The 16,189-nt window shown below is 42.5% G+C and overlaps 3 protein-coding genes across 4 annotated transcripts; 2 read left to right on the forward strand and 1 right to left on the reverse strand.

The window, feature by feature from the left end:
• The first annotated feature begins 511 nt into the window (after window positions 1-511).
• traf3ip2b (TRAF3 interacting protein 2b) lies at window positions 512-5,168 on the forward strand. Its single transcript, XM_079483950.1, has 10 exons — window positions 512-671; window positions 1,426-1,461; window positions 1,554-2,074; window positions 2,390-2,432; window positions 3,025-3,089; window positions 3,462-3,559; window positions 3,648-3,716; window positions 3,805-3,921; window positions 4,036-4,110; window positions 4,428-5,168. Exons 3-10 carry the CDS (start codon window positions 1,567-1,569, stop codon window positions 4,572-4,574), a joined length of 1,122 nt encoding a protein of 373 aa, XP_079340076.1. The 5' UTR covers window positions 512-671; window positions 1,426-1,461; window positions 1,554-1,566; the 3' UTR covers window positions 4,575-5,168.
• Window positions 5,169-5,263: 95 nt separating this feature from the next.
• On the reverse strand, window positions 5,264-12,158 carry clcn4 (chloride channel, voltage-sensitive 4). Of its 2 annotated transcripts, none has more exons than XM_079483174.1 (12): window positions 12,005-12,158; window positions 9,713-9,867; window positions 9,520-9,619; window positions 9,255-9,442; window positions 9,046-9,168; window positions 8,414-8,620; window positions 8,250-8,330; window positions 7,624-8,169; window positions 7,365-7,551; window positions 6,891-7,286; window positions 6,594-6,810; window positions 5,264-5,864 (listed from the first exon to the last, which is right to left on the reverse strand). In XM_079483174.1, the coding sequence occupies exons 1-12, from the start codon at window positions 12,012-12,014 to the stop codon at window positions 5,774-5,776; spliced, it is 2,301 nt and encodes a 766-aa protein (XP_079339300.1). In that variant the 5' UTR covers window positions 12,015-12,158; the 3' UTR covers window positions 5,264-5,773. The 2 variants fall into 2 exon arrangements, with proteins under 2 accessions (XP_079339300.1, XP_079339299.1); XM_079483173.1 differs by lacking the exon at window positions 12,005-12,158 and adding an exon at window positions 9,981-10,107 and having other exon boundaries at window positions 5,266-5,864.
• On the forward strand, window positions 11,536-15,267 carry LOC306909461 (putative claudin-24). Its single transcript, XM_079483175.1, has 2 exons — window positions 11,536-11,686; window positions 14,007-15,267. The coding sequence occupies exon 2, from the start codon at window positions 14,148-14,150 to the stop codon at window positions 14,817-14,819; it is 672 nt and encodes a 223-aa protein (XP_079339301.1). The 5' UTR covers window positions 11,536-11,686; window positions 14,007-14,147; the 3' UTR covers window positions 14,820-15,267.
• The last annotated feature ends 922 nt before the right edge of the window (window positions 15,268-16,189 follow it).

A 16,189-nucleotide genomic window follows, 5' to 3' on the forward strand; every position in this document is an offset into this window, starting at 1 on the left:
TGACGTAGCATTTCTGTGCTTGAGCAGCTCCCCAGCACTCCAACTTGTTTTGGATGGTTTTTTATAAGTCTGGATCCCTGTTACGTAACGGGGCTCCTATTCATTTTATTGGGCAAGGGGAAAGAAAGAGCCCGCCGACGAGCGAGACCCGCAACACCTCCGGGCAGCTTCTGAACGGGAATGACCGACATATTTTAAATTATTAGAGACTCATTTCAGTTAAAAACTTTCTTCATGCTCCTGCGCATACGCAACCCGCTGCACTTGTTCACAAACTTCTGCCGTCGTGTTTTTGAGGAGAAGTCTCCAATCTGTAAATATCCCTCTGGCATGTCCCTTCACGAGATCTGTGGTTTAAAGCACCAGGGAAAAAATACTACCTTAAATAATACATTCAAGTTTGATGTAGTAAACGGCTCAATGATGTTCCAGAAAACTGCGTGATTATTTAAATGCCATGAGCCACATCTAAAACATCTTATGACCACATTCGTGTTGATGCTGTCACTCCTCCCTCAGATACGATCACATCCCGTCTCCTGCGCACGCGATGTGTCATCATGTCTGTTCATATCAAGATTTATTTTAACTGTTGACAAAAGAGAGAAAACAAGCAGAGCCGATTATTTCAAAAGATGTCTGTCAAATGAAGACTTTCTGAAGCAAGACCCGTGAGTTTATCCTTTAAGCACTTTTACATGGTTTTATAATATATATATATATATATATAGCCTATATATATAATTTTATATTTCAATTATATGAAGCATAACAAAAGATACTCACGTTAGGTCAAACATATTAAAATCTAACATTTTTGTGCTGCTTTAAATTCATGTTTTCCAGTTGAGTGTGTTTATATATATATATATATCACATGTTTCTTTATGGTGCCTGCAAATGAATGTAAATCAAACTGCAGTTGGTTTGTTTTAATTTAAGCCATAATAACTACAAAAAACACATCTCCCTAACACAATAAAAACACATTGAATTCATATTGTGACTACTTATTAAACAAGCCGCACCATTGTATGCAGTTAAATCTTATTTTATGTTTTAATTTGTTTGTCGGATATCAAAATGATCTTTGAAAATGTATCAACGATTATCAAAACAACTTCCTGACAACGGTTCTTTTTTCCTTATCACCACTTTCTTCTTTACTACACTTTCTGATCACTTCTTAACATGTCTCAAGTTTAAAGACACGCAGAATCATCTTGGTTTTGTGTAACCTGCTTACATGACAATTTCTGATGTGGTCTGCAGTTTTGCACAAGCTGCACAGTGAGATAAAGTCATAATGCACATTTTGTCCTATTTACAGAAGCTCATGGGACGGTGCAGGGGTGGATTTCACAATACACTTAACTATATGTTCTGTGACCTCTTTCTTTGCATGTAATACCTGGTCGCTGACAGTTTTCAGACGTCTGCGTGTGATGCATTAAAATAAAGGTCAGTTTTAATAGTTCATCTGTGAAGGATTCACACGCAGTCATTGCTGTAATCTCTAATCTAACAGAAACATTTGATGTGCTCGTCCTCAGATTCCTGACCCACATGGCACAACCCGACGAGCCGTACACATCTTTAAACTGCCCGGAGGAGAACGACGAAACGTGGAGCGACGAGTCAGAACATCTGACAGCACAGCAGATTATCCTCCAACATGGCCACGGTCTTCTGTCTGTACCTTACACCCGTCAGACACCCTACCCCAGCTGGCAAGAGCCCGCGAGAGACCGTCAGTACTCCAGTTACTATAAGACAGACCGGAGAGACGGATCTCCTCACAGTTTACCCTCCTGTCTGCCATCCGTGGTGTATCAGACCATCTCAGACGGCAGTCTGTTCTGTCCCAGCAGACCTCACTCTCTTCCTGGCAGCCGTAGCTCCAGTCTCATCAGTCTTGAACATCCTCAATCTCTGCATTCATACGTCCCATCTGCACACCCGTCGTACCCGCATCCACCGTACTGCCGTCAGTTTGGTCAGCCTCAGCACCACGCGGCTCCTGCACATCACTGTAACTCCAGACCCGGACATCAGCTGACCTACAGACCTTCAGGTTACTTCATGTCATCACAGTGCTTGGATAAATCACATGCTAGCCAATTCCACAATCTTGTTACTTTTTGGATCTTCGATCTCCGTATGAACGAAATATAAATATAATCTCAAATATTTTCAATAAAATCATTTCACATCTAATAATACAATTATAAACAATCTCACATCATTATACATTTTAATTGTTTAATTTCAATTAATATAAAATTATAATTGATAAAACACAGACATAAGGTGTAAACATATCAAATGTGTGTGTTTACATGTACAGTATATGACTGTTTATAAATTGGTGTTGTTTTTATTACTACAGGCCCGGCACACTACAGACAAACGGATCACCTTTCTTCTGAACAGTGAGTCAATAACAGTCAAAATTGTTATTATTTTAACACAATACCATCCTAAACTGATTAAAATTTACAATCAAAATACTGAGATAGACTAAATGACTTTAACTGAGCTGAGAAACGTCTGCAATTTAAAACATTTGCACTATTTCTTCATTGACTGCGAAGGCCCATTCACACAAAGATAACTAACCTCTGTTAATATAATCTATGGTGTAAGACTATAATAATATCAGCATCCACACCAATAGACAATAACATTATATTTATTCTACGCGTGCTTGCTCGAGTTGAACATTTTCCTGTACAGACCGTTTATATTTAGATCGCGTTTTGATCAGCTGTGTAAACACTCTTGTTGGATCACAACAATATTGCTCCTGTGCATCTTTGTAATCGTTGTGGTGTGGACTTTATTTCATTGATAAAAATGTCAAACCTTATCTTTATAGTCTAGTTAAAGGCATCATGTCTATATACCGATAACACGTATCACAATCATTTGTCATTAGTTAAAAAATAAAAGCATGCAAACGTCTTTTAGTGTTCTCTCTAGTGTCTGAATGTGCAGACGTCTTTATGTTTCGTGTCTCTGCAGCAGTAATGTGTCTCCTAAACCCAAACAAGACGAACCCAACATCACTCACCTGCCTCAAGAACACAGTGAGTCAACCAAACCCTAAAGGCCGAAAATAACACTTCTTTCATTATTTATTCCCTCTCATGTCATGTCAAAGAGCTTCCTGCTTCTGCAGAACACAAAAGAAGATATTTAGAAGAATGTCGATAATCATCGCTGAACTTTTCATTACATGAACACAAAACACGAGACATAATATCTTCTTTGTGTTCCACGGAAGCAAGTCTCAAATACAGATTAACAACCACACGGCGAGGAATAAATGATGAGAGACTGTCCCTTTACCAACATTGCATGCCGTTCAGCTGTGATCGGGTCATTTTTGTGTAACAGGAAAGCACAGTTTTATATGTCGTGACCACAAAGACATCTCTTCGCTTGTGTTTTCCACGCAGGGAAAGTGTTCGTCACATATGAGGCCGACAGCGACGAGCACTTGAAAGAGATCATCAAGTTTGTGGCTTTGCTGAGGAACAACGGCTTTGACACACATGTAACATCATCAGTTTTTGTGTCATCTGCGTGATGTCGGCACAGACGGGTGTACAGTAGTGATATCTATTGAATCTTTGTGCCAACAGATCGACGTTTTCGAGGAACAGCTGAGCAGCATCAGTAAGATTGACTGTATGGAGAGATACCTCAACGAGGTAAGCATGCAGGAAGTGATGTCGTGGATGACATCGTCACCCAGACACCTACAGTGACTGCAGGGCGTGTCTCTCTTTATGCCTGCAGAAAGATTATCTGATTATCATCATCATCAGCCTGAGATATTACAAGACAATATCAGGCATGAACACCAGCAGAGACGATGATGAGAAGACATCCAACACAGTTTATATTCACAGACAGGTGAGACAATGGTTACCATAGTTACCTTCACACAATGATGTATTGCTAGGGTTGTGCTGTCAAAATCAAATGATTGGTGATTATCATTGATGTTTTGAGTTTGTCGTCCATTAGCTTCAGAGCGAATTTATTCAGAACGGCTGCCGAAACTACAGATTCATACCCATCCTCTTCCCCGGAGCCAACAAGGTAATCCTCACCATTAACCACATGCATTTAAAGCTGAACATCAACATTCTCTCATCATTTATTCCCCCTTGTGTGTTTGTGTACCTGTATGCGAGTCTTCCTTCAGTGGAACACAAAAGAAGATATTTTAGTTCAATGTTGTTTGATTATCAACATTCTTCAAAATATATTTTAATCAATTTTGTGTTTCGCTGAAGAAAGAAACTCATACAGGCTTGACACGACGTGGAGTGAATAAATGATGAGAGATCTGTTTTTTGTGTGAACTATTGTTACTGTATGTATTCATGAATCTGATTCTACTCATCTCCGATCAGACTTACGTCCCGTCCTGGCTGCGCAACACGCACATCTACAGCTGGCCTAAAGACCGCGATGATATTCTCCGCAGGTTAATGCGCGTAGAGAAATATACTCCTCCTCCCGTCGGTCCTCTGCCCACTATAGTTCCAATTCCTCTATAGCAGAGCATCTGAAACCGAAGGGTCTTCAGAAGGTACAGAGGTTAATGGCATTTTATGAAATACAGAATTGATCATAAACATGAGAGAAATACGACTACCAACCTGATGTTCAAGCATGGTTTCATTTTTATGTTAAAACTGTGTTAGACAACCGTACAGAGATTTCAATCGGTGCTCTTCGTGTTATTTGGCGTTTCATAATGGTTATTTTTGCTGATGTGTGGATTTGTTGTTTATAGTGTGATTTCTATGCATGCAGTTTTTGTGGTATGATAGCAGATAAAAGTGATCCTATAGTTTTTGAATAAATAATTCTGTAAAGGTCTTTGCACATACAGTCAGAAATTTTCCGCATTTGATTTTTCAAAACACATCTCAAAATATTTGCTACGGATGCGAAAAACACCGAAAATCGAAAATCAAAAGTTTGGAAACGTGATTGACAACGTGAGGTCGTATTTATTCTTCAACGTGCGGAAACTCAATGTGCAATGGCCTTTAGTCATCCAAGTAAATACTAGTTTAATGATGTTTCTATAATTGTAGCAGTTTGAGAAGATGCTGAATTGGATTTTGCTTTAAAATCATTCAACAAATTAACTGACTCTCTGTGTCATTATTCATTGTTTTATCTATCATAAATGTATTTGATGGATGATAGAATTCAAATAAGGACTACAATAACAATACTCCTTGATTATTAAGGTTTATTATCTTCAGATTGATTTGCTGAAGTGCTTGAATGTTTTAATACCAGAGCAAATATCACCATCCTCATACTGATCAAAAGTAACATTCATATCCAATGAATAATAACAAAATACAGACAATATTCACAAAACTAGTGTTGAAGATGAGTTGATCGCTGTCTTCTGACATTATGACAGATAATACATTAGAGCTCTTTAATGCTAGAAAATAATCTATTAGACTGAGCTACACGGAGTCAATAATAACTTAAACACATGATGTACCAATTACCTTTCATAGTCTTACATCTGTAACACAGTAAAACATGTAAAAGATGCGTCTCATTCTATCTCACCCATTACACCAATAATCAAAGCCATGAGTTTTATATATATATATATATATACACATCTAAAATAAATATGGCATCAGCAGCAGTATAAAACACAAAGAGAGCGAGTGAAACACATTGATGTGCGTGTGGCATCAGTACAGTACCGCATTGAATGTTAGTTGAACATGATGGATTCAGGATCCTGGTTGATCATTTGAGCCATGTGTCGCAGAACGTCTTTCTTTGTGATGATTCCAAGCAAACGTCTGAAAGAAAGACGTGTTTGTTTTAGATATCGGCACATTTAAAACACTGATGGGTTTGACCCTCGCAGATCTGTGACAATGACTTTAAACATTCACCAACTCGTCTCAGCTAAAACCCGTTAAAAACACATGATTTAATGTAGATTTCAGAAAATTATTGCCCATGATCTCATTTACATTACACCAAAACACTGGAACACACTGGAATTAAAATGTCAATTTCTGTATGAAAAACATCACGTCAATTTCTTTAGATTTTGGAGTTGAATATGACAAAACGTGTGTTTAAATGAGTAAAGTAGTAAGTAAACTAGATATTAAACTCAGTTTAAAAACAAATCTATGTTCATGTTGATCAATGTCAAAATCATGTTTTTTATTGTGCATTCCAATTCATATCAATCAAACTAGTGTTGGCTTGTTTTGATTAAAACACACAAAAATCATGATTTCATTTTGGAACCAAACTCTTCATATATGGAAGGTTATATACTGTTTCCGGGTCAAAAACGCTCAATAAGATGATAAATATGCTAATATAAGCATATGGGAAAACGGCGATCCTAACTTTTCTCTTCGTAACAAAATTCCACATCAGTCAGTGATTAATTTTCATAATTTATTAAAATTCATATGAGCAGCTCATAAATCATATCTAACACATATAATTCCAATTTTATGTTTCTCAAATGCTCAGGATACGTTTCAAATCATAAAGTAGTTTGTTACCCGCTGCGGGTCACCAGACACTGTCGAAGCCCCAGTTTGCGGAAGATGTCCACCACGGTCTCCATTGGCGTGTGATCGGTGACGGTGAAGGGACTGAGATTCAGAATGCGTCGGAGTTTCAGAGGTTGAGGGTTCGACGGTGGAAGCTGAGGAGCGTCTTCAGTGAAATACACCACAGAATTACTCACCACACCGTCCTGCTTCTGACGGGCGTTTTCTGCACACGGGAGAGAGAGTCACAGTCACGTTAACATTCATAAACATCAAACAGAGTTCACTAAACTTCTAAACACTTACTAATGGCCAGTGTAAGATCTCGTCTCTGCACGAAGCCGATAAGCCTCTCAGACTCTCGCGAGACCACCACAGGAAAGCCGTTGTAGTCCGTCTCTTTGATGAGCGTCTCCACGTCCTCCACCGTGGTGCTGTCCTGCGTGAGGAGGGACAGGGGGGGCTCATTCCTGCGCGGGCGCATCACGTCTGTCGCCAGCGTTCGGTGGGTGAACTCGTCCTGGTCCAGATACGGGTAACCGTTGAGCTGGATGTGGGCTTCGTAAATACCCTCCTTACCGAAGGCGTCGGCGACCCATTTACTGGTGACGGCGGCGGCCATCAGCGGAACGATGTATTCTAAGCCGCCGGTCAACTCGAACATGATGACCACCAGAGAGACCGTCATGCGGGTCACGCCACCTGCACAAATAAACGTTCAGATATCAGACCACATCTTAAGACGTTACACCATCACATTCTGGGTGCTTCACGTCTTACCCAAACACGCTGCCGCACCGACCATGGCGTACAGGCCGGGAGTGACGCAGTCGGCACCCGGGCGGCACCAGCTCTTAAAAATGATCCAGTCATGGTGATGGTACGCCATCTGCTCCACCGCGATGCCCACGATACGCCCGGCGATGGCACCCACGGCCATACTGGGAATGAAGAGACCCGACGGGATCTGAGAAACATCATCGCATCATCAATGTCACACACATCCACCGTCCGAAAATAACTGAGACATCACGCTCACCTTCATCCCGAAGGTAAAGATGGTAATGACGATCTTGAAGATGAGTGCCAGCGTGAGCTGCCAGAGGGCGCTGTACACACCCGGCCCGGCGGGACGATCCGGAATGTCGTCCACCGGTCGGCTCATGTTGGGGTTGTTGACGTAATCGCAGAGCTGCGAGGACTCCAGCGCACCGCAGTCGTTGAACAGCTCTGAGATCAGCTCGCTGGTGCTGCGGCGCGTGTACGGGTTGGGGAACGCCAGGATGGCCGTGATGCCCGTGACCACGATCACCTCAAGCACGGGATATTTGCCCAGCAGCGTGGTCTTGCGTCTCCGGCACCAGGCGATATTGCAGCGGATGAAGAGCGTCCCCCAGAGGCCCCCGAATACACCCAGCAGGATGAAGGGCACCAGCTCGGCCATGTACCACGGCGTGTGATACTCCACGTAAAACAGAACCAAACGATTGTTGCCGAACGGATTGATGGAGCGGAGAGTGAAGGCGGCCACCAGCGCCGCGAAGAAAGAACGCCACAGAGTCTTCAGAGGAAAATAATAACTGACCTGCAGTCAAACAGAATGATGTCAGATGTTTTCATTTCAAAGGCTTGTGGGTCTGCATGTGTGAATGTGTGTGTGCGCACCTCCTCCAGACTGAAGAGAACTCCTCCGATCGGAGCTCCAAACGCTACAGACACACCAGCAGCCGCAGCCGCAGACAGAACCTGCGGCCGACACACAGACGGACTTCAGCGTTTCTCATTTCATACATCAGTGACATTTACTCTGGTAAACCCGGTACACCCACCTCTCTGCGTTTGCCTTCGTTCTTGCTGTACTTGGAGAACAGACTGCAGAAGAGATTACCACAACAACACGCCACGTGAACCAGCGGCCCTTCCTTCCCCAGACTGAGACCGGACGACACGGCCAACACCAGCGTCACTGTCTTTATGAGCAGAGTCCACTTCCCCAGATACCCCCGGATGATGAAACCACTCAAGATCGTCTTGATCTGACACACACACGTGAACTCTCTTCAACTCGAATCATTCGCATTCATTTGCAGTTTTTAAACACGTTTCTATGCTGTTAGTGAGCTGTATTTTCTGAGTTATTATTACTATTGAGTTTGATTGATATTTATTGGAATGCACAATAAAAATATGATTTATGATTTTTTTCATATGTACCTTTAATAATACAGCTGCACTGTTGTTGTGCGTAAAATGTTTGTTTGATTTCAAATCTCCAATGCTAACAAGTATTCAATCATACACTGTATTTGAAACAAAATCTAATCTTCTCTTATTTATACAGCATTATTTCTTACGTCTGTCTATACTGTTCTACAATGTGTTTTCTCTAAAGCTCTGTAAAGGTTTTTTTTCATGTGTTTTTTTAATGCAAAATGCTTTATTATTATTATTTCTTCTTCACCTCCGGAATTCCCGACCCGCAGGCGTAGGGGGCGAACACTCGCACGAGAGACACGGCCAGAAAAGAGAAGAAGAGAGCCCACACCACGTACAGAAAGTAGTTCAGCATGTAGACCCCGGCGCCCTGATGACACAATAACAACAGCACACGTGTTTATTACAGATCAGACAGACGCTCTGTCAGCGAGGATCATGCGTGTACAGATCTACCTCCGTGTATCCCGTCATCAGTTCAGCCCATTTCTGCCACTGAGGACACTTGTCTCTGTCAGCGAAGGTGGTCTCGTTAGAGGTCCAACAGCACTGCTCATGACTGTACCAGAACACTGATAGACACACCCCCTCCTTCAGATCCGTCATCCAATCAACAGCCAGATCAATCACTCCAGCCAGTGTGCCTGAACAATGACACGTTACACACGTGATGCCATCGCATTGCGTGTGGTGATGTCTGAAGTGATGCGTGCCTCTGTACCTGACAGCAGACCAATCAGGAGCATGACCAGCCATCCCGACCAGGCGTCCAGCAGACTCTTGACCAGCTCCCAGATGGATTCTTTACTCTTGATGGTGATCTGCAAACACACACACACAGCAAATCACTTAAACGTTCACTAAACAGCACACAAGGGTTTGTATGTTACCGTTAATGTCTGAATGTATTTGACCTTTCTGTGTCTGTCTGTGTCTCTGGATTTCTCTCTCAGCCAGTCAATGGTGTGAAAATCCTCATAAGTTCCAACGTCTGGAAACGGCTCGTCCAGAAAATCCATCAGGTTCCCCGAGCCGTTCATTTCCTCTGAGGGAGTCGCACCGCTGACGTCTGCGTGGAAAAAAACATCATGTTTTTGTTGTGCTTCATTGTGTTCGTTCTTATTATTTATTTTTATATTATTTATAATGATTTGAGTTATTGTGGCTTAAATTACACCCAACCGGCTGCAGTTTGATTTATTTTCATTGGAAAGCTCAGTCAAAAAACATGACTTATCTCGTCTTGGAACCAAACTCCTCACTTATACCTTATTATAAAAAAACGTGTTATGCGTTAGAATTTACTAACATGTAAGTATTCATCAGTAGGTTTTCACGTTATTACCACATAACATTGCAGTGTACTTCAATTTACTACAGTATATTACTGTGAGTCTGGTACTGCACAACAACAGTCAATAACACACTATTACAATAAAGTGTGTGTGTGTGTGTGCGTGCGTGTGTGGTTTGTTTGTGTGGTGGGTGTGTGTGTGTGGTGTGTTGGTGGGTGTGTGTGTGTGTTTGTGTGTGTGGTGTGTTGGTGGGTGTGTGTTTGTGTGCGTGTGTTTGTGTGCGCGCGTGTTTGTGTGCGTGTGTTTGTGTGCGTGTGTTTGTGTGCGTGCGTGTGTTTGTGTGCGTGCGTTTGTGTGTGTGTGTGGTGTGTGTGTGTGTGTGTGCATGTGGTGGGTTGGTGGGTGGGTGTGTGTGTGTGTGTGGTTTGTTTGTGCGGTGTGTTGGTGGGTGTGTGTGTGTTTGTGTGTGGTTTGTTTGTGCGGTGGGTGTGTGTGTGTGTGTGTGTTTGTGTGTGGTGGGTTGGTGTGTGTGTGTGTTTGTGCGGTGTGTTGGTGTGTGTGTGGTGGGTTGGTGGGTGTGTGTGTGTTTGTGTGCGTGTGTTTGTGTGCGCGCGTGTTTGTGTGCGTGTGTTTGTGCGCGCGCGTGTTTGTGTGCGTGTGTTTGTGTGCGCGCGTGTTTGTGTGCGTGTGTTTGTGTGCGTGTGTTTGTGTGTGTGCGTGTGTTTGTGTGCGTGCGTTTGTGTGTGTGTGTGTGTGTGTGGTGTGTGTGTGTGTGTGTGCATGTGGTGGGTTGGTGGGTGGGTGTGTGTGTGTGTGTGGTTTGTTTGTGCGGTGTGTTGGTGGGTGTGTGTGTGTTTGTGTGTGGTTTGTTTGTGCGGTGGGTGTGTGTGTGTGTGTGTGTTTGTGTGTGGTGGGTTGGTGTGTGTGTGTGTTTGTGCGGTGTGTTGGTGTGTGTGTGGTGGGTTGGTGGGTGTGTGTGTGTTTGTGTGCGTGTGTTTGTGTGCGCGCGTGTTTGTGTGCGTGTGTTTGTGTGTGTGCGTGTGTTTGTGGTTGGTGTGTGTGTGTGTGTGTGCGTGTGGTGGGTTGGTGGGTTGGTGGGTGGGTGTGTGGGTGTGCGTGTGTGTGTGGTTTGTTTGTGCGGTGTGTTGGTGGGTGTGTGTGTGTGTGTGTGCGTGTGGTGGGTTGGTGGGTGGGTGTGTGGGTGTGCGTGTGTGTGTGGTTTGTTTGTGCGGTGTGTTGGTGGGTGTTTGTGTGTGTGTGTTTGTGTGTGGTGGGTTGGTGTGTGTGTGTGTTTGTGCGGTGTGTTGGTGTGTGTGTGGTGGGTTGGTGGGTGGATGGGTGTGTTTGTGTGGTGGGTGTGTGTGTGTGTGTGTTTGTGCGGTGTGTTGGTGTGTGTGTGGTGGGTTGGTGGGTGGATGGGTGTGTTTGTGTGGTGGGTGTGTGTGTGTGGTTTGTTTGTGTGGTTGGTGTGTGTGTGGTTGGTGTGTGTGTGTGGTTGGTGTGTTTGTGTGTGCGTGTGTGTGTGTGTGTGTGTGTGTGTTGAGATGACTGCAGTGCTGTGTCAATATCATGGTGCATTGAGGGTATCTAAAGGTAAAACAATGAACATCTTTTTCTTCTCATATTAACATGCTGCAGGTATTTACACGAATATTACAATGATACACATGTTTGGTTTCCAAACTTTAAATTGTCGTGTGTTAATAGCCACTGACACAATAACAACACGCGTTTCCATGAGGAGGAAAACAAACACATGTCGGATATGAAACTGTCGCGATCTCTTATTGTACGTGTACACACAGGAAGAGAAACACAGTAAACACAGGGAATGCGTGTCAATACATGCGAGCGAGCGAGAGCAGCTGCACGATGATGTCATCATACTACAGTCGCGTGTATTGGTCTCACCATCCGCCATCGCGCGCGCGTCTGTGTGATATAACCGGAGCTGCGGTGACTGTTATGACTGTCTGTCCATCATCACATCAGATTCCACATCGGATTCATCCGATCGCAGCCATTCAGCCTGAAGCAGCTGGACAGACTATGCAGCGCTGACGTCAGAGCACTTCCTATTACGCAGCGCGACATCTTGATGGGTGCGTTGGAACGAGTCAGCGGCGCGCAGCGTTTACGCAGAAATCAAGGCCGCCCCAACAAATAGTGATTCGATGAGGGTTTGTCTTATTAGGAAATGTGTGCACTAGAGAGTATTGATAGCTGACATACACATGGAACCTTTTCTTGATCAAATCTGTGTAAAATGAATAACAAACATTAATAGACTAAGTCCTTTACATATGGTGATCCTGTCTGTCACCAGAGGAGTTTTTGGAGTGAGATCACATCTGCGCTCTGCTTTAAGAGATGTAGTCTTAATCACATCCGAAAACAACATTGATACAAAGAGAAATGTCACATTATGAAATACATCTTTAATACTTTATATTATTTACTTTTTAGTTTAAGTTAAAGCGTTAAATGTGTCTTCAAATTCTCCTATTCAATCAGTTATTCAACCAACAAGAGTAATGACAGACTGTAGATAGTTAAATGTTATCAACATCAACAAAAGCCTTGCCGTAATGCTGGTCAAATGTGCCATATAATGTACTATTAATGTTATTTAATTGTTATTTAAAGTGCAAGTTATACATTAAACATAAATGATTTAAAAAAAGACAATAACAATCCGAACTCATTCCCATTGATTCCCACAGTATTTTTTTCCTACTATGGCAGTAAATGGGGGACGAGATCTGTTTGGTTACTGACATTCTTCTAAATATCTTCCCAAACAAAGACATTTCTACGGGGCTGCAACAATAAATGATGACAGAATTTTCCTTTTTAGTGAACTGTCCCTTTAAGGCTGGTGCTGATGTCAATTTAAATCTGAGGAGCATATAAACACAGGCACTGCAAGATAAACAACAATATTGATGCTTTTGCTATTGTGATTATGATTATACATTAAAATCGTTTTGCATGTCATATTCTTATAGGTTTATTAAACAAAGTGAGTATATTGCAGTTTTTGCAATATTAACATTGTCTCTTAGCAGCATGAAAAAGAAACGTTTAATTGATCCGGGAATAAACAGAAAGTGAGTGAAAGCCGTCATTAACCTCTGTGATGAACGTGATGCGGTAACGCTTGTTTCATTGCCTCGGCCATTCTTTGTATAAAGCGAGACGAGTTAATCTCTTATTTCTCAGCATGAGAAATACAACATGTGGCCTGTGAAAAGCGTGAGATTTGAGAGCCCAAGTCTCAGTTATTTTATTCTATGTAGAGCAGTGTTTGTCTAGTGTTAGTATTGGTTTATTAAAACAGCTTTACTAAACACTTTGGACATCTTCTGCCAATGTTTTCATTTACATTTAGCAATAGCTGTCATCCAAAGCGACTTAAAAATGGGACATTTTTCTGCTGAATAAATAATTGTAGAGGTCATTTAGTCACTGAGCTAACAATACGTGATTTAAAACGAACTTCTCCGGGAATATATGTGTTCACGCTTAAGCAGGTTTGTGGGTCTTTGGTGTCTTGATGGTGTTCTGCTGGTTAATCAAACGTTCTTCACCAGAGCGCTTAAAGAAGATCCTATTATTGTGAGTTTATAGGAAACTTGTGTTATTCTCAGTAAATTCATATTATTAGATTGACCGGGGGAATTGTCTTCTTAACTAAATGCAAAACTCCACGTGCTTTAAACACACACGCCGTTGTCTCATCGTGAGTTTTTCTCTGTGGTGACGTGTCTTGACGACACACATTTCTGTACGATGTACTTTGTCTCCGTTAAAAATGAATCCTTGCAGTGTGCATTTTTCCAGCATCACGTCTGTGTTTGTTCGGGTAAGTCTGTGTGTTTGTGAATGATGTTGTTGTTGTTGTGGAGATCAGATGTGTGCCGGAGGGAGGGCCGGGAGTCAGAACGCTTCTGCCCACCCGACTGAAGACGACGTGAGATTCATCATCATCACAGACCTCCCTATCAAAGCAGAACTGAGAGGAGGAGGAGACGAGCACATGGACTGAGCTGTGATGGAGCCTGGAGTTTGTGTTCTGGAGCTGCTGGGTGTTTTCTTCTCCCTGAGCGCCTGCTTCTGTTCACTGCTCACCACCGTCACGTCTCAGTGGCTCACGCTGTCCACGGAGCTGCTGCCCACCGAGAGCTTCGAGCTGGGACTGTGGGAGACGTGTGTGGTTCAGGATCTGGGGATTACGCAGTGCAGGCCGTACGACAGCCTGTTGGGTCTCCCGCCCGACATCCGTCTGGCCAGGGTTCTCATGTGCACCGCGGTGGCGGCCGGTGTCGCGGGCCTGACGTTTGCCGTTCCGGGCATCTATTTGGTGAACAGCTGCAAACGCACGGAGACCCTGGAGGCCAAACGGACCCTGAAAATGCTGGGTGGAATCTTAAGCTTCGTCGCAGGCGTTCTGGGACTCGTGCCCGTGTCGTACGTGGCTCACCTGACGGTTCTGAGGTTCTTCGATGAAAGCGTGCCCAGCGTGGTTCCACGCTGGGAGTTCGGGAACGCTCTGTTTTTCGGCTGGACGGCGGGGTGTTTGCATTTCATCGCTGGTTTCCTGCTCATCACCTCCTGCATATATTTACAAGACGATCAGTGGCCGCTTTTACAATCTCTAGCTCTTTACCGAGCACACGTGATGCGTTCAGAACGCTCTTCACACAGCAGGACAGAGTATGTGTGACACATCTGAGGGTCGTCTGGCTTCCACTAATGTCATTTTGCATCAATAATCAACGTCTCCATCGATCAGATATATTGAATGTGATGCTGCTAATTTTGATTACATTTGTATATGACGGCTAGAGATTTGTGAAAGTTCTTTTGTGATGCTGAATGTTTCTGTTCTGGCAATTTAACCACGTTTTTTACATGTTGCTACTCGTGAAAGAGAAAAACGTTCCAAGAAATTTCAACTTTTTTAGCTACAAATGTATTTGAAATAAAGACAATTTCATGCTAATTATCCAAATATTACTCTGAGAAAACCGCCAGAAAGTGAAGAAGCAAGAGATCGAATATGACAAAGCAAAGCACCAAAGATGAGATGATGATGTTTATTTTACTCGTGTGATTTATGTGTGTTGTAAAAATTGTAACAAATAAAATATATTCTTATTCTGCATATACTTAAAACAAGATAACTAAATCATTTGGGGAAATTACTTTTGAGAATATGAATCCTAAACGAATTTTTTTCAGCTCCACACATTTAGCACAGATTCAACAAACACATTCCTTAATACAAGAAAAACTATTTTACTTTTAGTTTGATTTTAATACCTAATACATAAGCAATAAATATAAACATGAAGTCTTTTAAGATAAAACAAGTCATGCATAAGGAAAACAATAAACTTCAACATTAGAATTCAATCTGATAGTAGTTGAATTTGTGTTGAGTTTATACTGAAATAAAATGTCGAGCACAGATGTTTTCCACCTGACCGCCTGACACTGTATCCCTACAGAGAAAAGATTGGAAATGACCGAATGATTATATACAGTAAGAGCTGTTCAAGTGTGATGTGATCATTCTTTGAGAGATTTATTTGGCTCTTTTTCAGCCCCTCAGTTTTAACTCTTGAGGTTCTGTGTCGGTTCTTCTCACGCCGGACACGTGAAGATCTGCACTCCAGCTGCTGTCAGATCAAACATGAAGCTTTTCTTTGTTGAGCTTTTACAATAGAGACATTATAACGCTGTATGCTAATCTTCTGATCTGTTTCATACAAAGCTTGCTTCAGATATAGATCCCGCCCACTTCCTTTATGATAATGAGACCCGCGGATGAGAATTACACTCTTTAGACTGAAAGATGGCTGAGATATTCATTATTGTGTTTCATTAGGCATCAAATGAGTCTCATATGTTTTACCGTGTTGAACCACATGAAGAGTATGCAGGTGTGAAATCTCCAACTCTGATTTCTGACTCCTTTGCATGAGAAATATTGGAGATGAGACGTTTCCTCTGCTTTCCATTTAATCTCACTGATGTCAAAGAGAAATAATGGCGATCAGAAGATTTAAATACAGCACACGAGTCACGTGG

The sequence above is a fragment of the Barbatula barbatula genome (genome assembly GCF_947034865.1).
Source record: "Barbatula barbatula genome assembly, chromosome: 20".
NCBI classification, from domain to species: domain Eukaryota; kingdom Metazoa; phylum Chordata; class Actinopteri; order Cypriniformes; family Nemacheilidae; genus Barbatula; species Barbatula barbatula.